This window comes from Notolepis coatsorum, assembly GCF_963971535.1.
Source record: "Notolepis coatsorum genome assembly, chromosome: 2".
Lineage (NCBI taxonomy): Eukaryota > Metazoa > Chordata > Actinopteri > Aulopiformes > Paralepididae > Notolepis > Notolepis coatsorum.
The window spans coordinates 22,592,141-22,619,669 of NC_140166.1; the positions used below are offsets into that span (position 1 = coordinate 22,592,141).

The following is a 27,529-nucleotide window of genomic DNA, read 5'->3' on the forward strand; positions in this document are numbered from 1 at the left end:
GCCATTCCAAAGATCGATCACGTTTATTGATTCAGCGTTGGGTGCTGGAAATACATAATCCACGCTGTTCTGGGGTCGGCGATCAACTTGGCTTGACGGAAAAGTTAATTGAGGAAACTGGCCCGCCCCCCCCAACAGTCTAAACTAATGGGGTGCAGTTACACAGGGAGAGACGATAGGGGGCGGTATCTTCCCAATTGAGCTCAGAGAGACTCTGCAGCACTAACCTGAGGCTCGATTGATGAAATATCAATTCAAATCGCCAATAAAAAAAAATACGACAAACAAACGCTATATAGCGTTGGTGGCATTCATTCATAGGTCGGCATAAACTAACGACAAAACGCGTCGCTGGCATCCAAAGTGTTAACAGTGATTTAACCTGTTCCACCCCAGGTGAAAATCTGCATAAAATGTATACCTAGGTAAATGGAATATTGCTCCACTTCTACAAGGGCTATTTGCATATTCTTGGTATCTAGGTACATCTATGGACCTCAGTGAATGTATTCACAGTGTCAGAAATATTGTGTCTATTACTAGGCTTGCTTAAATTGTGATGAAACAAAGGAAATATGAATTATGATTTTTCTTTTCATCTTTGACAGTGAATAACACCATGATGATAATGACCAGACTTAAAAAACTGCCACTGACCTCGTTCAGTACCCTCTTGAGATCATGTGTACAAAAAATCTAAGGAAATTAATAAAGGGAAGATGATAAAACCAAAGGTTCTGTATATACAGTACTGAATTCTCCCATCCGGACCAATGCAAGTTGAAATATTATTATAGAATATAGAATATATGCTTACCTTATTATAGCCAATTCGCACATTTATATATATATATATACATATAGTATCTTTCAAATGCCTCAGTTCAATTTGGATTTAGTATCACCAGGCGTGCATAATAACATAATGATTATCTACTGTAATTCACTGTAGTTTTAATTGTTCTCACAGTGCAACCATTTTGAAACTAATTTCAGATCTAATTGTTCCCACATGCTAACAATAGGGAGGAGAAACTAACTGCGTTTCAATATTTGTCAAATCGTTACCTTTTGTGGCTCATTATGGCGAATTATTATAATTATTGCCATTATTCATAATTCAACTCTGAACTTTGAACCCCCGTAAAACTTGAAGGGAAATGTAGTTCGGAAAAATTTCAACGCTGATCTACACCTATGAATGCCCTCGACAAAATGGCCGCCATCAAACTACAATTCAGTTTTTTCTAAATTTTCAAAATGGTCGCCAGCTCGGATTCAGCTCGGATTATACTTCTTCAAAACGAGAAGGTAAAACCATATTATGACACTTATAACCTATTGCTAACCTATTGCCAACCTCACATTTTACATTCTACATGCTTTTGTGACATGTGTGTGATGTTAATACTTGAAAACGGTTGACTTTAAAATCGCAAATTATTTCCATCACTCATAAAAATATGGATCTATGATCATAATGGCAAAAGGGGTCGGTACCGACCCTGAGGGGTGGAACAGGTTGACGGAAAAGTAAAATGAGGAAACTGGCCCGCCCCCCCCCATCAGTCTAAACTAATGGGGTGCAGTTACACAGGGAGAGACGATAGGGGGCGGTATCTTCCCAATTGAGCTCAGAGAGACTCTGCAGCACTAACCTGAGGCTTGATTGATGAAATATCAATTCAAATCGCCAATAAATAAAAAATACGACAAACAAACGCTATATAGCGTTGGTGGCATTCATTCATAGGTCGGCATAAACTAACGACAAAACGCGTCGCTGGCATCCAAAGTGTTAACAGTGATTTATTTTAACAGTTAATCAGAACCAGAACTGTTCCCGCAGATGTAACTGGATGCAAAAATGATGTGCATCTAAATACAACTTTAGTGGACGTGTTGAGTTTGTAGGTTTAATCTGAATACAACTTTAGTGGACGTGTTGAGTTTGTAGGTTTAATCTGAATACAACTTCAGTGGACGTGTTGAGTTTGTAGGTTTAATCTGAATATAACTTCAGTGGACGTGTTGAGTTTGTAGGTTTAATCTCAATACAACTTTAGTGGACGTGTTGAGTTTGTAGGTTTAATCTGAATACAACTTCAGTGGACGTGTTGAGTTTGTAGGTTTAATCTGAATACAACTTTAGTGGACGTGTTGAGTTTGTAGGTTTAATCTGAATACAACTTCAGTGGACGTGTTGAGTTCATAGGTTTAATTTGAATACAACTTCAGTGGACGTGTTGAGTTCATAGGTTTAATCTGAATACAACTTCAGTGGACGTGTTGAGTTTGTAGGTTTAATCTGAATACAACTTCAGTGGACGTGTTGAGTTTGTTGGTTTCATCTGAATACAAATTTAGTGGACGTGTTGAGTTCATAGGTTTAATTTGAATACAACTTTAGTGGACGTGTTGAGTTTGTAGGTTTTCTACAACATTCTAGGACATTCTACAACACTATAAATTACTTTTCAGAAACAATTCATATTAATTCATGCAACACATATTGAAAATTATAACAGTACCCCTTAAACGTGTATTTACAGCTAGACATCAAACACTAGGATTTATAATGACTGTTTTAATTACTAAATGTGTTATACAGAATTAAAATGACTCCACACCAACATATGGCCTATAGTGTCATTCTATGTTTGTATCTGCTTGATATCCCAATGTGATATAGATATCCCTTTAAGCTGGTCATTATTTCCATAATTCCACATTTAAACTTGTGAATCAGTAAAAAAAACTAAACTAAACTTGACGGCTGTCGACTTTTGCATTCCTTGCTGCCGTTGTGTTTTGATGTCTAACCTAAACAGACTAGAACCTGATGAGACCCCCCCCCCCCCCTCACCCCCTCCCCACAGGCGTGTGTGTCCAGACAGAGACGGTCCTCAGACAGGCCATCGCCGAGCGCATTAAGCCCGTCCTGATGATGAACAAGATGGACCGCGCCCTGCTGGAGCTGCAGCTGAATCCCGACTCGCTCTACCAGACCTTCCAGCGCATCGTGGAGAACGTCAACGTGATCATCTCCACCTACGGAGAGGGAGAGCACGGACCTATGGGGACCCTCATGGTCAGTATAGAAGGGGGGAACGGAACCATTGGTAACATCACGGTCAGTATAGAAAAGAGAGAACGGAACCATTGGTAACATCATGGTCAGTATAGAAGGGGGGAACGGAACCATTGGTAACATCATGGTCAGTATAGAAGGGGGGAACGGAACCATTGGTAACATCATGGTTAGAATAGTAAAGAGAGAACGGAACCATTGATAACATCACGGTCAGTATAGAAGGGGGGAACGGAACTATTGGTAACATCATGGTCAGAATAGAAAAGAGAACAGAACCATTGGTAACATCATGGTCAGAATAGAAAAGAGAGAACGGAACTATTGGTAACATCATGGTCAGAATAGAAAAGAGAACAGAACCATTGGTAACATCATGGTCAGAATAGAAAAGAGAGAACGGAACTATTGGTAACATCATGGTCAGAATAGAAAAGAGAGAACGGAACTATTGGTAACATCATGGTCAGAATAGAAAAGAGAACAGAACCATTGGTAACATCATGGTCAGAATAGAAAAGAGAGAACGGAACTATTGGTAACATCATGGTCAGAATAGAAAAGAGAACAGAACCATTGGTAACATCATGGTCAGAATAGAAAAGAGAACAGAACCATTGGTAACATCATGGTCAGAATAGAAAAGAGAACGGAACCATTGGTAACATCATGGTCAGTATAGAAGGATTTTAAAACAAGATGGTGCTGAGTCAAAAACAATTAGTAATAAAGAAAGCCATTTGCTGTAATTTCCTGCAACTTAAAAACATAATTTCAATAAAATTGCAAACAAACGTTATTTATTTAAGTACAGTGTATAAGGTATAAGCTGGCCCCAAGCCTTCACTGCAAAAAAAAGGAAATATATATATATATTCTTTATTTTTAAACACATGGTGGCGGTGGCGTGTTGTCATGGTGGTTCTGTTTAGGGAAAGTCCATCTAACATCATGGTCAATATAGAAGGGGTGGAACGGAACCATTGGTAACATCATGGTCAGTATAGAAGGGGTGGAATGGAACCATCGGTACCATCATAGTCAGTATAGGGTTAACTGGAGCAAGCTGCCCTCCCCTAGCTGGTATGCTGGCCAAACATATACAGTAAACCGAAACAAATGTTCAGCAACATTTCAGAAACTTTTTTGTGATAAATCGGACCTACATTTAGCTTTTTAGCATTGATTTACAGCAAAATTACATCACAATTCACATTCACCCATTGACTCACACATTCACACACCATGGCAGAGGCGACCGTGCACGGTGCGACTGCATGCTGGAACTTGTGTAGGAAGTTTATTTTTTTAATAAATGTATTTATTTATATATGTAAAAATGTTGTGTAATTAATTATTTTGTTTATGTCTATGATCTTATCTGTAACTCTACTGCAAGCATGAATTAATACAGTCAAAGTCAACCTGCTCATCAGGAGCAGTTAATAATAATAATAATAATAATAATAATAATAATAATAATAATAATAATAATAATAATAATAATAATAATAATAATAAACTTAATTTGTAGAGCACCTTTCATACAGGAATTGCAGCCCAGGGTGCTTCACAGCAGTAAAATAGACATACAATAAACAGACATAGAATTACCATAGAATTGGCAGAATAAAAGCAATGTATAAAGTTCACATCATCACAGCCTTCTGAGTCTCTGGCTCTTCATCACAGACCCTTTGAGGTTAAGTGTCTTGCTCAAGGACACCTCGACACGCTGCCGGTGGAGCCAGAATCAAACCGGGAACCTTCCGATTACCAGACGACCGCTCTGAGCCACTGTCGCCCCCTGGCTAAATGAGAGGATATTGGATAGATACTGATGCATGGTCTGGTTGTGGTCGTGTCAGAATCAGAATCAGAAAGGACTTTATTGCCAAGTAGTTTTCACATACAAGGAATTTGCTTTGGTCGTTTTCGGTGCGACATTAACGGACAGACAGCGGACAGATAATACAATAAAAAGGTGTAATAAAATAAAATGGAATATGAACACAATTGTAAGATAGAAGCACAATAGAATAGAATAGAATTGTGACATAAAAATAGGCCAGGGCTGTACAACTGTAAAATAAAAAGGTGGAATAAAATAAAATGGGATATAAACTCAATTAAATAGGAGCACAATAGAATATAGTATAATTATAAGTAAAACATTGAATAGAAATAGGCCAGGGGTGTACACTGTGGTCAAGTAACTAATTCTAATAAAATAACAATACAGTGGGATGGGATATTTAGCAGGGCTGTGCAATTGGGCAGTTATGTGCAAAAAGTATGAACAGTGAAGTATGAACAAGTGTGTTTTGATTGTATGTGTCTCCAGGTGGACCCAGTGGTGGGGACGGTGGGCTTCGGCTCAGGGCTCCACGGCTGGGCCTTCACGCTCAAACAGTTTGCTGAGATGTATGTGGCCAAGTTCACCGCCAAAAAAGGAGACGCTACTCCAGCTGACTACGCCAAGAAGGTGGAGGAGATGATGAAGAAACTCTGGGGAGAGAAGTGAGAGAGTGCACACACACAATAATAATAATAATAATAATAAACTTTATTTGTATAGCACCTTTCATAAAAAATTGCAGCTCAAAGTGCTTCACAACAGAAAGAAGACAGGCATAAAATGAGCACATAAAGTGCAGACATATAAAATCACAGTTTTTCCACATTAGGATTTAACATCCCAATAGGCCACCTTGTTTATGTTTTGATTCAGTTTTAAAAATAGACAATAATAAAAAGAATAATGATATGAACTCAATAATATTTGTACACATGGTTAGGTTTGTTTCTATAATTCTGAGAGAGTCTATAACTATGCTTTTGATTAGCAAAGGATAATAATGCAGGAATCATTCGTCTCTGCTCAGGTACTTCGATCCATCAGTTGGTAAATTCAGCAAGACAGCCACCAACGCCGCTGGTGTCAAGCTTCCCAAGACCTTCTGTCAGCTGGTGTTGGACCCCATCTTCAAGGTAGGTGTCATGGAAACCGCTGCTATCAGGGTAACTGATGGTTAGGTGCTCTATAGGCCTCTGTTGGCTCACAAAGAGTTAACTCCTCCTTGTTGTTTCTCACCAGGTGTTTGATGCCATCATGAACTTCAACAAGGAGGAGACAGAAAAGCTGATCAAGAAACTGGATGTGAAGCTTGATACTGAAGACAAAGACAAGGAAGGAAAGCCCCTTCTGAAGGTACAAAGAACTTTAGAAATGCATCAAGGCCTTGTTCGGAAGGTACAAAGAACCAAAAAATGTCAGCAATGCCTTATTTTTTTTATTTTTTTATTTTTTTCTCCATTTTTCCTCCGATTTTCTCCCATCCCAATGTTAGTCGTATGCCAATTCCCAGTCCCTTCCTGGTCGCTGCGCACTTACCCCCCACAGTCAGATCATCTGGGAGAGTGGAGGCTACCACGTGCTTCCTCCGACACACGTCCAGCCAATCACCGCTTCTTTTCACCTGGCAGCGCGGATTCTCATCGAGAGGGCGTAGCGTGTGGGAGGACCACACTATCCCCCTCGAGTCCTATCCGCGCTTAGCAGGCGCCCCGACCGAACTGTAGGAGTCGCTGTTTACAACGACCCGGACCCACCCCGCCAGCTTCTCCCACCCTCTAATACAGCCAATTGTATTAGTGCAGACGGCCAGCCAAGCTGGTGACAACCCCGGAGCTGTGAGCTGGATTCGAACAGGCGAATCCAGCTCACAGCTCCAGGGCTGGTGACGAACGCAATCTCCGCTCGGCCACCTAACCGCCCCTAGCAATGCCTTATTCTGAAGGTACAAATAACTTTAAAACTTCATCAATACCTTGTTCTGAACACAATTGCACTTTGAAACATTTTGAGAACCATTCAGCTTCCTGAGCACCATTAAACCCTGCCCACCTGTCTCTCCAGACATATCCAATCAAATGCTACCCTGCCCACCTGCCTCTCCAGATGTACCCAATCAAATGCTACCCTGCCCACCTGCCTCTCCAGATGTACCCAATCAAATGCTACCCTGCCCACCTGTCTCTCCAGATGTACCCAATCAAATGTTACCCTGCCCACCTGCCTCTCCAGACATACCCAATCAAATGCTACCCTGCCCACCTGCCTCTCCAGACATACCCAATCAAATGCTACCCTGCCCACCTGCCTCTCCAGACATACCCAATCAAATGTTACCCTGCCCACCTGCCTCTCCAGACATACCAAATCAAATGCTACCCTGCCCACCTGCCTCTCCAGACATACCCAATCAAATGCTACCCTGCCCACCTGCCTCTCCATACATACCCAATCAAATGTTACCCTGCCCACCTGCCTCTCCAGACATACCCAATCAAATGTTACCCTGCCCACCTGTCTCTCCAGACATATCCAATCAAATGCTACCCTGCCCACCTGCCTCTCCAGACATACCCAATCAAATGTTACCCTGCCCACCTGCCTCTCCAGACATACCTAATCAAATGCTACCCTGCCCACCTGCCTCTCCAGACATACCCAATCAAATGTTCAGTCATTTTCACTTGGTATCCAAACAGGCAGTGATGCGTCGCTGGCTGCCAGCAGGTGAAGCTCTGCTCCAGATGATCACCATCCACCTGCCATCTCCGGTCACGTCCCAGAGGTACCGCTGTGAGCTGCTGTACGAGGGACCAATGGACGACGAGGTCGCCATGGGTGGGTCACTGCTTCTCACTTAACCCTAAAGAAAAGGGGGTTATCCTTAACACTTTGAGAGCCAGCCGTGTTTTCCTTTTTACCCCCTTGAATGCCCACATCCACTCCAATGTTAACGTTAATATCGCCTAATCTATGTTTTAAATTATGGATATGTGTCTAATCTGCCCGTTGCTTATCAAAGACTCACTTTCCAGTCAACATTGTCATAGCAGATTGTTTTTTTATCGCTTCATTTCCGTTTTCTAGCATTTTGAAAATCACTCGTTTTCACGGAAAATATAAAATTCTAGAACGTTGTCATTGTTCGGCCTATTTATGAATCGTTTTCAAATAAACGCTAGATTATCGATAGTATATGTGTGCGCATGCACGCTCGTACCGCAAGCTGAAAATCGATTCTCCTATTTCCACAGTGAAACAGCAATATCACATAATCACATAAAAGCTTATATCTCTGTGAAAACGAGTCTGATTATCCTAATACTGGTAACATAGGATACCTGAGATCAGATGGTATCCAAATGGATTATTCCAATTCCTGATCGCCATTCGAAAAAATCTATCTTTTTATTGATTCACCGTGTATACTGTAAAAACACATAATCTCCGCTGCTCTGAAACTCCAGAGTGAAACTGGTCGACGGCGGTTGCATGAGTGAGAAGTAAAATGTGGAGTGCATGTTTTTTTTTCTCATTCATTTTCATTGAGTTCAATCCAAAAGGGTGAATTACCATCTGGGAGACGATAGGGGGCGCTTTTTTCACATCTGAGCGCCTGAGGTAGCTGAATTTCCAACGGTAGACTCGGTTGATGAAATATGATTTCAGATCGCTAAAAAAAAGAGAGAACAAACGAATATTCTCGTGAGTGGGCATTCAACCCGCGGGGGGTAAACCCGAATATTCTCGGGCGTGGCATTCAAAGTGTTAAAGGTAGAATCTTTAATGCTGTCAAACAGCAACCTCAAGGCAAAATAGCCCCTCTTGGTATTAATAATAATGAGTTACTTTCTACATCTAGACAACCTCTCCTTCTCTCTTTACTGTTTCATAGGAGTGAATCACTGACCTCTCCTTCTCTCTTTACTGTTTCATAGGAGTGAATCACTGACCTCTCCTTCTCTCTTTACTGTTTCATAGGAGTGAATCACTGATCTCTCCGTCTCTCTTTACTGTTTCATAGGAGTGAATCACTGACCTCTCCTTCTCTCTTTACTGTTTCATAGGAGTGAATCACTGACCTCTCCTTCTCTCTTTACTGTTTCATAGGAGTGAATCACTGACCCCTCCTTCTCTCTTTACTGTTTCATAGGAGTGAATCATTGATCTATCCTTCTCTTTACTGTTTCATAGAAGTGAATCACTGACATTTCCTTCTCTCTTTACCGATTCCTAGGAGTGAAGAACTGTGATCCCAAAGCTCCTCTAATGATGTACATCTCTAAGATGGTTCCCACCACGGACAAAGGCCGCTTCTACGCCTTCGGTCGCGTCTTCTCTGGCGTCGTGTCCACCGGACAGAAAGTCCGCATTATGGGTCCAAACTACACCCCTGGGAAGAAGGACGACTTGTACCTGAAACCCATTCAGAGGTTTGTCCAACTCAGATGTGATCAGCTGTAGTCAAAGTCTGGAGGACGACTTGATGGTTCAACTTGAAGATTATTTGTCTTCACCAGGCGTTTGTTATGTAACACACCTACCCATTGGTTTCAATAAAGACCTTTTATTTAATTTTAAGAGTAGAGAAAATTATTTACATTTGAAATCTCACGGTATCCCTAAACCAGTGTTGTAGTTGAGTCACTAAATCTCGAGTCTGAGTCGAGAGTCCCCAAAGAAGAGCCTGAGTCGAGTCCCCATTACCCTAGTCCAAGTCCAAGTCATCAAGGTTGAGTCCAGTCCACTCTGGCAGTCAAAGAGCTGACATACAAATAATAATAAAAAAGGTACATTAAACATAAATGACACAGCAGTCACCATTTCAAAAGGGAGTTTATTTTCTTTGTGACACAGTAGCCTAACAAATGCACTAGCCATCATTATTACATGGCGTTTTAAAATTCGCCAAAATGCTTGATTGTGATTGGTCAATATCGCTCCGTTGCCCCTAGCAGCGGTTAATTATTTCTTGATAATTCACTGCTGCTAGGGGCAACGCGCAATAATGACCGCTGTTAGGGGCAACGGAGCGCTATTGACCAATCACAATCAAGCATTTTGATCGCAGTCACGAAAGGGGCTAAGCTTTACCATTATGCACAGCTGCACTGCATCAGGTGCAATCAAGCCCACACACCTGCCGACGCCAGAGGAGCAACAGAACAACCGCGTCTGCATTTGATCTCGTCTTGTCGATGGTGTAAAATGAATTAGGTATATTGTTAGTAAGTTAGCCATGTAATAAGCGGGATAATGTATAGCTATACTCGGTCATTGTCGCAAAATAATTGACCTTCACTGCGTTTAGAACACCTCGGCGGGCACCTCGGTGTTCCAGAACGCAGTGTCGGTCAATTATTTTGCTACAATGACCTCGTAGCTATACATTATCCCTTACATATCTTATGCCAAATGAGTAGGGCCTATAACAAAAAAATAAATAACAATTTATTATCAATTAACAAGTCAGAGTCTTCGTCTGCACCTTCCGAGTCCGAATACAGTCAATGCTCAAGTCCGAGTCCAAGTCCGAGTCATCAGTGCTCAAGTCCAAGTCAAGTCACGAGTCCTGAAAATCAGTCTCGGACTCGGACTTAAGTACTACAACACTGCCCTAAACATCTTGTGTTTTGATCGCACAGGACCATCCTGATGATGGGACGGTACGTGGAGCCCATTGAGGAGGTCCCCTGCGGGAACATCGTGGGCCTGGTCGGAGTCGACCAGTACCTGGTCAAGACAGGAACCATCACCACCTTCGAGCACGCTCACAACATGAGGCAGATGAAGTTCAGCGTTAGCCCCGTGGTCAGAGTGGCTGTGGAGGCCAAAAACCCAGCCGATCTGCCCAAGCTGGTAGAGGGCCTGAAACGTCTGGCCAAGTCTGACCCCATGGTCCAGGTAAGGGAAAGTGGGAACTGTATTGTTCAATACTTACCAGCATCTCTACACATTTGAATGAAAGGATCAATTAACCTATCATGGGCCAATATGCATTGCTTCTAAGCCAATTTCAGTAGTTTATTGAACGATATGGTGGGAAAAACATATTTATACAAATTGTTCTTGGATATATAACATGTTTGTGTTCTCAGACTTGCTCTCTCTTGTATCAACCAGTGTATCATTGAGGAGTCAGGGGAGCACATTGTGTGTGGAGCAGGAGAACTTCACCTGGAGATCTGCCTGAAGGATCTAGAGGAGGACCACGCTGGTATTCCCCTGAAGGTCAGCTTCCTGTTCCTTAGTCCGATTCTAGTTCCCCTGAAGGTCAGCTTCCTGTTCCTTAGTCCTATTCTAGTTCCCCTGAAGGTCAACTTCCTGTTCCTTAGTCCGATTCTAGTTCCCCTGAAGGTCAACTTCCTGTTCCTTAGTCCGATTCTAGTTCCCCTGAAGGTCAGCTTCCTGTTCCTTAGTCCTATTCTAGTTCCCCTGAAGGTCAGCTTCCTGTTCCTTAGTCCTATTCTAGTTCCCCTGAAGGTCAGCTTCCTGTTCCTTAGTCCGATTCTAGTTCCCCTGAAGGTCAACTTCCTGTTCCTTAGTCCGATTCTAGTTCCCCTGAAGGTCAGCTTCCTGTTCCTTAGTCCTATTCTAGTTCCCCTGAAGGTCAACTTCCTGTTCCTTAGTCCTATTCTAGTTCCCCTGAAGGTCAGCTTCCTGTTTCCTAGTCCTATTCTAGTTCCCCTGAAGGTCAGCTTCCTGTTTCCTAGTCCTATTCTAGTTCCCCTGAAGGTCAGCTTCCTGTTTCCTAGTCCTATTCTAGTTCCCCTGAAGGTCAGCTTCCTGTTTCCTAGTCCTATTTTATTTCTCCTGAACACAAAAATGGAATACACACAAATAATAAAATCACAATCTTTTTTTTTTTTTTTTTTTTTTTAGCATTTTTACAGCTTTATTGGTCACGCAGGACCGACAGAGGAGAGGGCGAATGGGAGGAGAGGTGGGGAGGACATGCGACAAATAACGACGGGAGCTGGGATCGAACCCGGGTCGGCCGCGTAGGTGCGCGAGGCACTATGGTATGGGCCACGAGGGCGCCCCATAAAATCACATCTTAAATGGCTGGTGCACCTTCAAGTCAAGTCAAGTCAAAGTCAAGTCAAGTCAAGTTAAAATGGCTGCTGTAGAACGTTTCATAATGTTGCCAATGCCATGGAGTAATTTGGCTGGTACACCATAAAATAGCTGCTGTATAATGTTTTATAATGTTGGTGCACCTTAAAATAGCTGATATTGGTCCGACACCAACCTGATATCGTTCTGACCCCAGCTGATATCGGTCTGCTGACATGATAATTCTGCAGGCTCAGTTTCATTGCTACTGAGGAATACCAGAAATAGTGGTTTGAAAATGGATCACAAATAATCCATAAATACCAACCAGGTAGCTTATCAGGAAAGGGGCTAAATATTGCACCAAAGTTGAACAATTATCTATTTAATTGTCTAATGTATTATTTATTTAATTGTATAAATAAATAAACACGAATTGAATAAATGATTAATTTAAAGGCAGTACCGTAATCCATTTTTGGCGGCATCGACTATCGTCACAAAATATGGGCCATTGGCAGTTGCGATCCAAGTTCTGTTGTAGCCACACTCCATACATGCCTTAGTTCTCAAAACCGGCGACATCTCACCCGTGTACCATTTAATATATATATATATAATTGTTTTCTGTTTCAGATTTTTCTCTGATTTTTCTCCCCGTCCCAATTAGTCGTTGTGCCAATTCCCCCCCCCTCCCCTACCTGGCGCTGTATGCATGTTCTTCTACGAGTCGGTACAAGGGCGTCCCGAGTCGATCGCACGCTTCCGCCAAGGCGTGCGCCGACAGCCAGTGACGTCTTTTCACTTGGCAGCGAGGGCTCTCATTGGTGAAGCGTAACGCGTGGGAGGGCACGCTATCTCCACCAAGTCCTGCCCCGCTGAGCAAGCGCCGAGACCTGACCTGTAGGCGTCGCTGTCCACAACGCCAGATTCCCACCCTCCAGCTTTCCCACCCTCTAATACTGCCAATTGTATTAGTGTGAACGGCCAGCCAAGCTGGTGACAACGCCGGGAGCTGGATTCGAACACGCGAATCCAGCATCTCCGGCGTTGGTGACGAACGCAATATCCGCTACGCCACCTGACCGCTCCGTGTACCATTTAATTTGACAGAAATCGGACCCTGTGGTGTCCTACCGCGAGACTGTGGCCGAGGAGTCGAACCAGGTCTGCTTGTCCAAGTCACCCAACAAGCACAACCGCCTGTTCATGAAGGCACGTCCGATGCCCGACGGCCTGGCCGAGGACATCGACAAGGGGGAGGTGACCGCCAGGCAGGAGCAGAAGCTGAGGGCCCGCTACCTGGTTGACACCTACGAGTGGGATGTGACGGAGGCCCGCAAGATCTGGTGCTTCGGGCCCGACGGGACGGGACCCAACATGGTGATGGACGTCACCAAGGGAGTCCAGTACCTCAACGAGATCAAAGACAGCGTGGTGGCCGGCTTCCAGTGGGCCTCCAAGGAGGTGACGCCCCTCATAATTTTCAGTTTCTAGTTAGTAATGATAGGGGACATATTGTGGAAAATGGTCTTTGTATGGGTTCGGCAGTCTGCAATGATATATTGGCACTACACAGAGTCCTTTCTCAGCACAATTCATGCTGTTCCTTGTACTAGCTCCTGCTAGTTAGCCACTATACACTGTGGAGTACATTTTGTTTAGCTTCACTCCGCTTGTACAGACGGGAGCTTGAACCTATTGACATTGCATTGGTTGTGGCTAACTATCCAGAGCTAGTATGAGGAACAGCATGGATTGTGCCGAGGACTCATCTGAAATTAATTTGTATTTTCTTCCCGTTGCCAGGGGGTGCTGTGTGAGGAGAATATGAGAGGTATACGTTTCGATATCCATGATGTCACCCTCCATACAGATGCCATTCACAGGGGGGGTGGCCAGATCATCCCCACGGCTCGCCGTGTCATCTACGCCTCCATGCTCACTGCTCAGCCCAGGCTGATGGAGCCCATATACCTGGTGGAGATCCAGGTACGCTACATAATGACACGTACACCACCTGATGACACGTACGCCACCTAATTACACGTACACCACCTAATGACACGTACACCACCTGATGACACGTACGCCACCTGATGACACGTACACCACCTGATGACACGTACACCACCTGATGACACGTACACCACCTGATGACACATACACCACCTGAGGACACGTACACCACCTGATGACACGTACACCACCTAATGACACGTACACCACCTGACACGTACACCACCTAATGACACGTACACCACCTGATGACACGTACACCACCTGATGACACGTACACCACCTGATGACACGTGCACCACCTAATGACACGTACACCACCTGACACGTACACCACCTAATGACACGTACACCACCTGATGACACGTACACCACCTGATGACACGTACACCACCTAATGACACGTACACCACCTGATGACACGTACACCACCTGATGACACGTACACCACCTGATGACACGTACACCACCTGATGACACGTACACCACCTGATGACACGTACACCACCTGATGACACATACACCACCTGATGACACGTACACCACCTGATGACACGTACACCACCTGATGACACATACACCACCTGATGACACGTACACCACCTAATGACACGTACACCACCTAATGACACGTACACCACCTGATGACACGTACACCACCTGATGACACGTACACCACCTGATGACACGTACACCACCTAATGACACGTACACCACCTGATGACACGTACACCACCTGATGACACGTACACCACCTGATGACACATACACCACCTGATGACACGTACACCACCTAATGACACGTACACCACCTAATGACACGTACACCACCTGATGACACGTACACCACCTGATGACACGTACACCACCTGATGACACGTACACCACCTGATGACACGTACACCACCTGATGACACGTACACCACCTGACACGTACACCACCTGATGACACGTACACCACCTGATGACACGTACACCACCTGATGACACGTACACCACCTAATGACACGTACACCACCTGATGACACGTACACCACCTGATGACACGTACACCACCTGACACGTACACCACCTGATGACACGTACACCACCTGATGACACGTACACCACCTGATGACACGTACACCACCTGATGACACGTACACCACCTGATGACACGTACACCACCTGATGACACGTACACCACCTGATGACACGTACACCACCTGATGACACGTACACCACCTGATGACACGTACACCACCTAATGACACGTACACCACCTAATGACACGTACACCACCTGATGACACGTACACCACCTAATAACACGTACACCACCTGATGACACGTACACCACCTGATGACACGTACACCACCTAATGACACGTACACCACCTAATGACACGTACACCACCTAATGACACGTACACCACCTAATGACACGTACACCACCTGACACATACACCACCTGATGACACGTACACCACCTGATGACACGTACACCACCTAATGACACATACACCACCTGATGACACGTACACCACCTGATGACACGTACACCACCTGATGACACGTACACCACCTAATGACACGTACACCACCTGATGACACGTACACCACCTGATGACACGTACACCACCTGATGACACGTACACCACCTGACACGTACACCACCTAATGACACGTACACCACCTGATGACACGTACACCACCTGATGACACGTACACCACCTAATGACACGTACACCACCTGACACATACACCACCTGATGACACGTACACCACCTAATGACACGTACACCACCTGATGACACGTACACCACCTAATGACACGTACACCACCTGATGACACGTACACCACCTAATGACACGTACACCACCTAATGACACGTACACCACCTAATGACACGTACACCACCTAATGACACGTACACCACCTAATGACACGTACACCACCTGAGGACACGTACACCACCTGATGACACGTACACCACCTGATGACACGTACACCACCTGATGACACGTAAACCACCTGATGACACGTACACCACCTGATGACACGTACACCACCTGATGACACGTACACCACCTAATGACACGTACACCACCTGATGACACGTACACCACCTGATGACACGTACACCACCTGATGACACGTACACCACCTGATGACACGTAAACCACCTGATGACACGTACACCACCTGATGACACGTACACCACCTGATGACACGTACACCACCTGATGACACGTACACCACCTGACACGTACACCACCTGATGACACGTACACCACCTAATGACACGTACACCACCTGATGACACGTACACCACCTGACACGTACACCACCTGATGACACGTACACCACCTGATGACACGTACACCACCTGATGACACGTACACCACCTGATGACACGTACACCACCTAATAACACGTACACCACCTGATGACACGTACACCACCTGATGACACGTACACCACCTAATGACACGTACACCACCTGATGACACGTACACCACCTGACACGTACACCACCTGATGACACGTACACCACCTGATGACACGTACACCACCTGATGACACGTACACCACCTGATGACACGTACACCACCTAATAACACGTACACCACCTGATGACACGTACACCACCTGATGACACGTACACCACCTGATGACACGTACACCACCTAATGACACGTACACCACCTGATGACACGTACACCACCTAATGACACGTACACCACCTGATGACACGTACACCACCTGATGACACGTACACCACCTGATGACACGTACACCACCTGATGACACGTACACCACCTAATGACACGTACACCACCTGACACATACACCACCTGATGACACGTACACCACCTGATGACACGTACACCACCTGATGACACGTACACCACCTGATGACACGTACACCACCTAATGACACGTACACCACCTGATGACACGTACACCACCTGATGACACGTACACCACCTGATGACACGTACACCACCTAATGACACGTACACCACCTAATGACACGTACACCACCTGATGACACGTACACCACCTGATGACACGTACACCACCTGATGACACGTACACCACCTGATGACACGTACACCACCTGATGACACGTACACCACCTGATGACACGTACACCACCTGATGACACGTACACCACCTGATGACACGTACACCACCTGATGACACGTACACCACCTGATGACACGTACACCACCTAATGACACGTACACCACCTGATGACACGTACACCACCTAATGACACGTACACCACCTAATGACACGTACACCACCTAATGACACGTACACCACCTGATGACACGTACACCACCTAATGACACGTACACCACCTGACACGTACACCACCTGATGACACGTACACCACCTGATGACACGTACACCACCTGATGACACGTACACCACCTGATGACACGTACACCACCTGATGACACGTACACCACCTAATGACACGTACACCACCTGACACGTACACCACCTGATGACACGTACACCACCTAATGACACGTACACCACCTAATGACATGTACACCACCTGACACGTACACCACCTGACACGTACACCACCTGATGACACGTACACCACCTAATGACACGTACACCACCTGATGACACGTACACCACCTAATGACATGTACACCACCTGACACGTACACCACCTGACACGTACACCACCTAATGACACGTACACCACCTGACACGTACACCACCTGAGGACACGTACACCACCTGATGACACGTACACCACCTAATGACACGTACACCACCTGATGACACGTACACCACCTGATGACACGTACACCACCTGACACGTACACCACCTAATGACACGTACACCACCTGATGACACGTACACCACCTAATGACACGTACACCACCTGACACGTACACCACCTGATGACACGTACACCACCTAATGACACGTACACCACCTGATGACACGTACACCACCTGACACGTACACCACCTAATGACACGTACACCACCTGACAGGTACACCACCTAATGACATGTACATGTTAACACATAACTGTTACCATGGCAGTATCATGGTGATACATAACTGTTACCATGGCAGTATTATGGTGATACATAGCTGTTACCATGCAGTATCATGGTGATACATAACTGTTACCATGGTAAATTATTTATACAGTACATGCCACAGTAAAACTGAAATTACCATCAATCTATCATGATACAAAAAGGGAAACTTTTTTGAATGTACGCTCCAATGTTCTAAAAGCAGCTTAAATCTTGCTCTGCCACCAGTGCCCAGAGCAGGCAGTGGGAGGGATCTACGGCGTGCTGAACAGGAAGAGGGGACACGTCTTTGAGGAGTCCCAAGTCGCCGGAACACCCATCTTTATAGTGAAGGCATTCCTTCCCGTCAACGAGTCATTTGGTGAGTTCCACAAACACCAGCCAACAGGACTCCAGTCTCTGCTACGCTGTACTTACTAGGCTTTGGGAAGCTGACGGCAATGCTTATGTGTACATAGTATATAGAGAGAGATCAGAGGAGACTGGTTCTAGTTAATGAGAGAGATCAGAGGAGAATGACCAGACTGGTTCTAGTTAATGAGAGAGATCAGAGGAGAATGACCAGACTGGTTCTAGTTAATGGAAGTGATCAGAGGAGAATAACCAGACTGGTTCTAGTTAATGGAAGTGATCAGAGAAGAATAACCAGACTAGTCTAATTTCTAGTTAGTGTGCCGTCTTTGTTTTATGCAAGATGTCCTCTGCTGTGTACGCAACAGAAAACCTAGTAAAATTCTGATGTGTCCCTCCCTACACTGGCAATTCTGATTTTGAAAACTTCTGTGGAAAGCCTTCATATGTAGAGGTGAGCTGGTCCCTATTCCATTTCTCTACTCAATAGAAGTGACCCTCAAACAGACTAACTTACCCAGACGACCGATTATCCAAGTACCTTTGTGTAGTAAAATCCTTTCTCAATGGAAGACATCACTGTCTGGTAATGAAGGGAGAATCTCGGTAAGAGGTTTGATTGTTTGGAATGAGGACTGTTTAAACTCAACTACGTACGACCACCAGGTGGAATAAGCGTGTTAATTTAAAAAGGTGCTATAGTATAGAATAGATAACATTCAGCCGCTAGATGTCGCACTAGAGCACCAGCATGTCATTTATTCAATCAAGTGCATTCCACATGAAATGGGAAGTAGGGAGGGGATACATGCAGGCAACATGTATGACATGTGTAGGGACCTGCCAAAATGTTTTAAATTATAAATTCATTAACCTGTTAAACCCTAGCCATATTTTCAGAAAGTTTGCCTAAAAGTATATACCCAAGTAAAGAATTGCTCCACAACTACAAGATCCATTTACATGTTCTTGGTATCTAGGGACATCTATGGACCTCAGGGAATGTATCCCCAGTGTCAGATATATTGTGTCTGTTACTATGCTTGAGTACATTGTAATGAACCAAAAGGAGAATATAAATTATTAGTTAGTTTTTCCCCCATCTTTGATGGTGAATAACACCATGCTAACATTGACAAAAAGCAAAAAGATCCTTCTTGAGATAGAGTATAGTAAAGAGCTAAGCAAATGAACAAAGGGCAGATCATTTACAGGTTTCTTTTGTAGACACAGTACTGAATTTTGCCATTCGGACACATGCAATATTAAATATGAATATAGAATATCAGTCAGGGGCGGCTGGGTGGCGCAGCGGACATTGCACTCGTCACCAGCGCAAGAGACACCGGGTTCGAATCCGGCTGTCGGCATTGCCTCCAGCTTGGGCCGGCCGTCATACTAACTCAATTGGCAGTTAGCGGGTGGAAGTCGATGGGTGGTAATTTGGACGTTGTGGACAGCGACTCCTACAGGTCGGTTGGGGGACGCCTGCACAGCAGAGACAGGAAATGGCGGGGGTAGTGTGAGCCTCCCACACGTTACACCTCGCCAATGAGAGTCCGCGCTGGCAGGTGAAAAGATGTGACAGGCTGCCTCCTCGTGTATTGGAGGGGACACGTGATGGAAGGCTTCTATCCTCCCTACAACTGGCCAGTGGGGGGCATATGCGAGCAACGTTCAAGACAGGGGAGGGGACAGTGTTAGAGGGTGGGAAAGCCGGTGGGTGGGGATTGGATGTTGTGGACAGCGACTCCTACAGGTCTGTTGGTGCGCCTGTACAGCAGAATCAGGAAGTATCGGGGGCGCGTGAATGCCTTCTACAATGCTGTTCCAGTTCCGCTTTGCCGTTTTGCGCTCTGATTGGCCCCTGCTAGCACACCCCCCGCGCTGCCCTGCGCTAGCACGCCCCCCTCGCTACGCCCGTAAACCCTACGACTTGACTTTCACTTTAGTTTCCTGTTGTCGTCTTTATGCATTCGCAAATATGAGAGCTCAGCTCTGTCATTGAAGTGGGTGGTGGCACGCAACAGCGTTCACCCTGATGTAAACAAAACAAGTCATTGATAAGCGACGCCCATATTAGACACATAGCCATAATTTAAAATATAGTTTATGCATTCGCAAATATGAGAGCTCAGCTCTGTCATTGAAGTGGGTGGTGGCACGCAACAAAAATTTGGCCGGTTTTGGCCGGTTTGTGGGCGAAAATGGGTGGATTTTGTAACTATTTTTTTAAAACTTTATTTCGGTTTTAGGGTTAGGTTAGGGTTATGTTATTTAATTATTTGGGGGAGCCAGCCCCCCAAACTCCTGAAATGCATAGAAATCTATGAAATAAATAAAACAATCTGACATTTATATTAAAAAGAGCTAGCCCCCCAAACCCCTAAAATACATAGAAATCTATGCATTTTGGAACAGTTACTATATATATAGTCAAGAAAGCATTTAGTCATACTTAAAGTTTAAAGTGCTTTACTTGCATTGAACATTGCATTGAACATTGAACATTGAGGAGACATCATTAGAAAGCACAATGTATGTTTCCATAGTTACGCAGATTACACACAATTGTACATCTCCGCTGAACCAAATTATCACACAGCTATAAACTCCATTTCCGCCTGTCTCTTAGCAATAAACAAATGGATGACGAACAACTTCCTAAAATTAAATGAGGGCAAAACTGAAATCCTACTAGTCGGTCCTATAACAAAAAGAGAAATGTTACAGAGCAATATGGGGCAACTTACTCCTTGGATCAAACCCAAAGTTACAAGTAAATAACCTACACTGGCTTCCGGTAACATTTAGAATTGATTTCAAGGTCCTCCTCCTTATATACAAAGTATAAACATTGCGATCATCTACTATTGAAGGTTCCAAGCCACAGTCTAAAGAAAATCGGGGATGCAGCCTTTGCTAACTATGCACCAAAGTTATGGAACACATTACCTATGGACATTAGGGAAGCTAGATCTCTTAATATTTTCAGAAATAAGCTAAAAACGTACCTCTTCACCATAGCCTTCTAATACACCCCGCTGTTGATTGTACTGTAGCACTATTTTACTCTGGCCATTCTATTGCATAATTTTACTATCTATTCTACTATTCTATTATTGCACTGTATTATTGGTGTGCAAACCAGTCAACTTACAAAAAAGAGCCTGTTGGAGGATTTCAACAAGATAAATGCGACAACATTGCAAAGTATTTCACTATAATATTTCAAAGTGAAGTAAAAAATATCATTTGATCATGTTAAAAAAGGGAAAATAAAAAACATTTGTAATTTTTTTTTCTTTTTTTTTTTAATCACTGGGGCACAGATGATCATCAGTAGGGCACGTGCCCTACTGATAGTGGTCTAGATACGCCGATGTTAGACACATAGCCATAATTTAAGATATAGTTTATGCATTCGCAAATATGAGAGCTCAGCTCTGTCATTGAAGTGGGTGGTGGCACGCAACAGCGTTCACCCTGATGTAAACAAAACAAGTCATCATAACAGCTGTTCGCGCGTCACAAGTCATAACAGCTGTTCGCGCGTCACTCATAGTGAGCGTTTAGCGGGCGTAGCGAGGGGGGCGTGCTAGCGTAGGGCAGCGCGGGGGGCGTGCTAGCAGGGGCCAATCAGAGCGCAAAACAGCAACGTGGAACTGGAACAGGGTTGTAGAAGGCATTCACGCATCGGGGGCAGCGTGAGCCTCTCACGCGTTACTCCTCGCCACTGAGAGATTGCGCTGTTCAGGTGAAAAGATGCGACAGCTGCCTCCTCGTGTACCGGAGGGGACACGTGATGCAAGGCTTGGTCCTCACTGCAGCCGACCAGTGGGAGGCATAGTCTAGCAACGTTTGAGACAGGGGAGGGGAGAATTGAAGGGAGAATTGGCGAGGCGAAATTGGGATGGGAGAAAATAAGGAGAAAAAGTTGATAAAAAAAAGACAGGTGTAAGATCCTGATCAAACTGGCCAGTATCACGTCTTCGTCTGTTTGGCCCTCCATCCAATTCCTCTGCGTTGTGTCATTTTAATGGTCCTGACGTCTCAGATACTGGTTGATAAGATCCTTATCTCCCCCGTTAGTGCAATCCATAAACCATCCTAATTCTCCACCTCCGTAAGAATTCGACACTTCGACACCGTGAGATACCTTATGAGGAAAAGCGTTGTTTTATTGCTATAAACAGAACCTCATAATCAGATGTTGTCAAATTGTATCATCCTTGAAGAGTCTATTCTAATGATCTTTCGGTGTGTTCGTCCATCGTCCTTTTGTTATTCAGTCCAATAGCGGTCAGGCCTGTTCGTTAGCCAGGACCATCCTCGTGGTAGCCGAAGCTATTGATGTGGTATTCTTCCTCCCCCCCCCCCCCCCTCTCAATGAGAGGAGAGAGTGTCCTCTGTGTGATCTCAGTCCTACTCGCTCTTGGTCAGATTCTAGTCTGGCTTACACCCGGAAACACCGTTCGACTTATAGATGTTCGTCGTCGCAACGACGGCCCCGCCTTCTGGTTGTCATGCGACGTGTTGTCATGACAACTGCGTTAATAACCTTTACACACATTAAACGTTTCATTCACTGTTGCAAAAAAGAGGTCACCCCTCTCCCTCCTGCTCTGGGAGACACTCTCTTATCTCAGATGTTCTTACCAGGAATGTCAACAAACCCCCTCGCTGGCAGTGTATTCAATCCACTGGTCACCGTTCTATCACCGTCTTCCATGCACATTTCGAGACACTCGTTTTAGCTGTGATCATCTCCCCCAAATCTATACGTCACATACATTGGAAAAGCACCCCAAATCCTTCACAGGGGAGGGGAGAATTGGCACAGCGAAATTGGCATGGGAGAAAAATAGAAAAAGTGGCTTTATATGGTCAAGTGATACGTCTTTTTAAAGGCCCAGATCTCGTCTGTCAGATTCCTGTCATTACTTATGGATGTAGTACCACCAGGCAGGCAGAGGGCAGCAAAGACTGAATACAATTTACTGTAAGTACAGTTACTTGCGGATTATGTCCATAGTTCCGGATTGAGATGCGTTTTTTTCCTAGACGTTCACAAAAAGGAAAGAAACAATAGATGTTTAGATGATTTTATGGCAATAACGTTGAGGTTTGTTCGACCCGTTAAGATATAAACACGACATTCCAGTCAATGCTTGTAAGAAAAAACCACGGCTGGTGTAAGTTGGGTAATGTAGTTTTATGAAATGTAGAAGTCCATCGAAAGCCCTGGGTCTCCTCTTTCTTTTGAAGACCAAGATTTCATGACTTCCTGTTCTCACGTATAAATTGTCCGATTTCCAATGCAGAGATTTTTTACAAGCTAATATTTAGCTAATAACACTTAAAATCATTGCTAAACAAACATAGTGCTGAAAATATACACTGTGACTGCTGTTTTGATAGGGTTATGGTCTTTACGCTTGGCTACATTTGAAAAAGAAACCTCACTTATATGGACTGTATTGATCTATTTGTGCAGCGTTAAATAAATCTACCAGGCTGATCGGGCTTAAACAGGAAAAGCAATACTTTTATTTATACCTTTCTGTTGATGTGTGTATATATATATTTAAAAAAAGAATTATCTATAGCATTAGCACCTTTAAATTAACAGTTGAATCTACATGGTCCTCATGCCAAACGATGATCGTAAATCTTAACACATTGGACGCCAACAACGTCATAATTCGTTATTGCCCGCCATGCGTTGAACGCCAACAACGTGATCATTCGTTGTTGGGATCAATATTTCATTTTTTCGCCATGGCATTCATAATTGATCCAGCCTCCCTGCGGGACTGCAGCTGCACCCTGTCTGATATTGCAACGCCTCAATACTGCCGCCTGGTGGATGATCCGGCGAGTTACACTCCACGCCAAACCGGAAGTGGCGCTGGTGCATCGAGGAAATCCCTCCGGCAGTAATATCTTGTTACATGGGTCCAGACAAACACTCGAGTGCATGGGATCGCTTTCTAAACGCAATAATCTATATGATTTCTGCGTTTATTGCGTCATACAAACAGGAAATGGATCTAGCAGATCGACGTCAAATAATTGGAATATTTTTCCTCCAGTCTCATTGGTGAACGGTAAGAGGAATATAACGTTATTTTCAGCTTGATTGTCCATTTCTTTGTTTGCAATCCATCTGATCAATGTATCAACCCATACTAAATAAAGCAGTTACTGACGATCAAGGAATTATAAACGCCCCCCCCCCCCCCCCCCTTTCCTTCACGCATGATGAAGCATAATGTATACCGATCATATACATTTGAATTTTTTAATATAGCGTGTATAGGAAAGAAACGCCAATCGATAATCTATCATATGCTTCAGGGCCTATAACTCGCGTTTTTGGAATTACAGCAGAAAAGCTTAAAAACATACTTATATTCTTGACGGTATTAACACAACAATGTATGAATGAAAAAATATAACGTTCCCACATCCGGAACGATAGATACCCGATGTTGAATGGGCCATAGTAATGTCAATATAGCTATAATATTTAAAAAGTTATAGCCCTGCAAAGAAGGTAAACATCTCCATAGGCTTACAGCGGTGGCAGACTGGACCCAATGATGGGCATACTGCATGGCAATCAAAGTGTTAACCGACCACACTTTTGATTTTGTGGGGGAAATAATCTACGCTGGTGACTGGAGAGAAATAACTGAGAAGCTTCAGAGACAAAAAAAAACGAGGGAAGTAGAAATTAAACGAATGTCTTTTCTTTCTCGTTCCACCGCCCAGGTTTCACAGCTGACCTGCGTTCCAACACCGGAGGCCAGGCGTTCCCGCAGTGCGTGTTCGACCACTGGCAGATCCTGCCCGGTGACCCCGGTGAGGAGAACACCCGGCCGGCGCAGGTGGTCAACGAGATCCGCAAACGCAAGGGCCTGAAGGAGGGCATCCCTGCCCTGGATAACTACCTGGACAAGATGTAGCTCGCTGTTGCCATACTGCTTTTCTCCAGTGCAAAATCACTTTAAATGATCAAAACATTCAAATGGTAACCAATAAAAAAAGAAAACAAAAAAAAACATGTATACACAACATTGTAACTGAACATAGGATGCGTTTTTACAGATTGAAACAATAAAAACATGATACAGCTTTGTAAGAAACACTTCTATGACATCTTCATTCTGACAGAAAATAAAATCAAGCACCTTCAATTTGTGAGTCTTTGCTTTACGAGACGGCAACTTCAATATGTTGACGTTAACAAGGTGTGTTGCTATGGTATCAAAGTGGTTTGCAAGGGTTGAGCTGCGCCTTTAGACAACTGGCCTTCGGAAATCATGGAAAAGGTTTCAGTGCAGCAAGGGACTCGAACAGAGAACAAAAAAATCATTCATTGATGGGCGGCTACGTGGCATAGTGGGCAAGGCGCTCGCCACGAATGCTGAGACGCTGGGCTCGCCTGTTCGAGCCCAGCGCTCCACATTGCTTTCAGTTTAGCTGGTCGTTCATACTAATACACATTGGCCGTATTAGGGGGTGGGAAACTGATGGGTGGGGATCGGGCGTTGTGGACAGCGACTCCTACAGGTCGGTTGGTGCGCCTGCACAGTAGAATCAGGAAGTGTCGGGGGCAGCGTGAGCCTCCCACGCGTTACTCCTCGCCACTGAGAGATCGAGCTGCGCAGGTGAAAAGATGCGACTGCTGTTACCTCAAGTACCGGAGGGGACTTGTGCTATGTATGACTTAGTCCACATTGCAGCCGGCTTGTGGGAGGCAAGAAACAGCGTTCGTGACAGGGGAGGGTTGAATTGGATGATATACGAAATTGGGATGGGAGAAAATATAGAAAAATGGGAGAAAAAGTGGATCAAAAAAAAATCATTCATTGATCAGTCTGGATTTAAACATTTCTATATTTTACATTGCAGGGCTGTACGCAGTAAAATGGGACAAACCATGTAAATCAGCTGTTGAACAGATTCTAAATCATCTGTTGCAAAACTTTGCAGACAGCATTGATTCAATCTCTGACATTGATGTGATGAGTCCTAATCGTGTTGGAAATGAGCATCCGATTTGAATCCAATGTGAATGCAAAATATCTTCACTGCACCCAAGGGCTTAAATGAAGAATGACGGACCTGTTTTCTGTGACTCCCATCTCATTGTCTTTCTATACCAGAGGCTCCCATTCCCAGCGTAAAAGCTAACATCTGTATATATATATATTATTACTCTTATGTGTTTGTAATGAACTGACCTGCTGTTAAAAGGCTTCATGTGTCAATCAAGCCCTAGATCACAGACTAGTTGCACCTGTAGAGAAACCTACATCATAATGACTCATCATGAAGGCCTCATTCTGCACTAAGGAAAGTCCAACATGGACTGAAACAGCCATGTGTACAGCCCTGCAATGTAAAATATAAGAGAATCCAGACTCTAGTCCGAATCCTTTCTTGCTACTACGGCATAAATGAGCAGATGGATCCATATTCCCCAATCAGTTTGCATTTGAACAAATAATACAAAATGTAAAAATGTACTGGTTTAAAGGTGGTACTATAGATAACATTCAGCCACTAGATGTCACCCTAGAACATCAGCATATAATTTATCCAATCGGGTGCATTCCACGTGGGAGTGCACAACATATTTGATTTTTGATTTGATTTGAAGTCTTTATTTCGAACATGCAATGAATACAACAAACAATAACAAAAAAGAAAAACAACTCAATCTGCATGTTCGAAAAGGAGTAGGAAGAAGTATACACTTATTTAATCCTACCCCTTTTCCACTACTCAAATGAGTACTATTTTAAACATAAAAAAAAAATATATATATATATATATATATGCAAAACAAAAAACAAAAACTATATATGTATAAAATAAAATAGAAAACAAAATAAAAATGTAAACACCCGTGAATATCAAGTCCCTTCTTCATCCCTGTACCTTGTGAACATAATTTCCTTATACATCAGTTTGAATTGTCTCATGTTTGGACATTGCTTTAGCACCACATTTAGACTGTTCCACAGTTTCACTCCACATATTGAGATGCAGTGTTTTCTCATGGTAGTGCGTACGTTTAGCAC

At 44.1% G+C, this 27,529-nt stretch overlaps 1 protein-coding gene across 1 annotated transcript in view; it reads left to right on the forward strand.

Moving 5' to 3' along the window:
- eef2l2 (eukaryotic translation elongation factor 2, like 2) overlaps positions 1-25,624 on the forward strand; it is a 38,809-nt gene extending 13,185 nt beyond the window's left edge. The window contains exons 4-15 of the mRNA XM_084307528.1: positions 2,880-3,091; positions 5,436-5,611; positions 5,977-6,082; positions 6,189-6,302; positions 7,646-7,784; positions 9,184-9,379; positions 10,592-10,850; positions 11,070-11,177; positions 13,116-13,469; positions 13,812-13,994; positions 18,312-18,444; positions 25,212-25,624. Of these exons, the coding sequence (XP_084163654.1) occupies positions 2,880-3,091; positions 5,436-5,611; positions 5,977-6,082; positions 6,189-6,302; positions 7,646-7,784; positions 9,184-9,379; positions 10,592-10,850; positions 11,070-11,177; positions 13,116-13,469; positions 13,812-13,994; positions 18,312-18,444; positions 25,212-25,405 (2,174 nt within the window). The 3' untranslated portion in view covers positions 25,406-25,624. The remainder of the gene's footprint in view (positions 1-2,879; positions 3,092-5,435; positions 5,612-5,976; positions 6,083-6,188; positions 6,303-7,645; positions 7,785-9,183; positions 9,380-10,591; positions 10,851-11,069; positions 11,178-13,115; positions 13,470-13,811; positions 13,995-18,311; positions 18,445-25,211) is intronic.
- Positions 25,625-27,529: the final 1,905 nt, after the last annotated feature.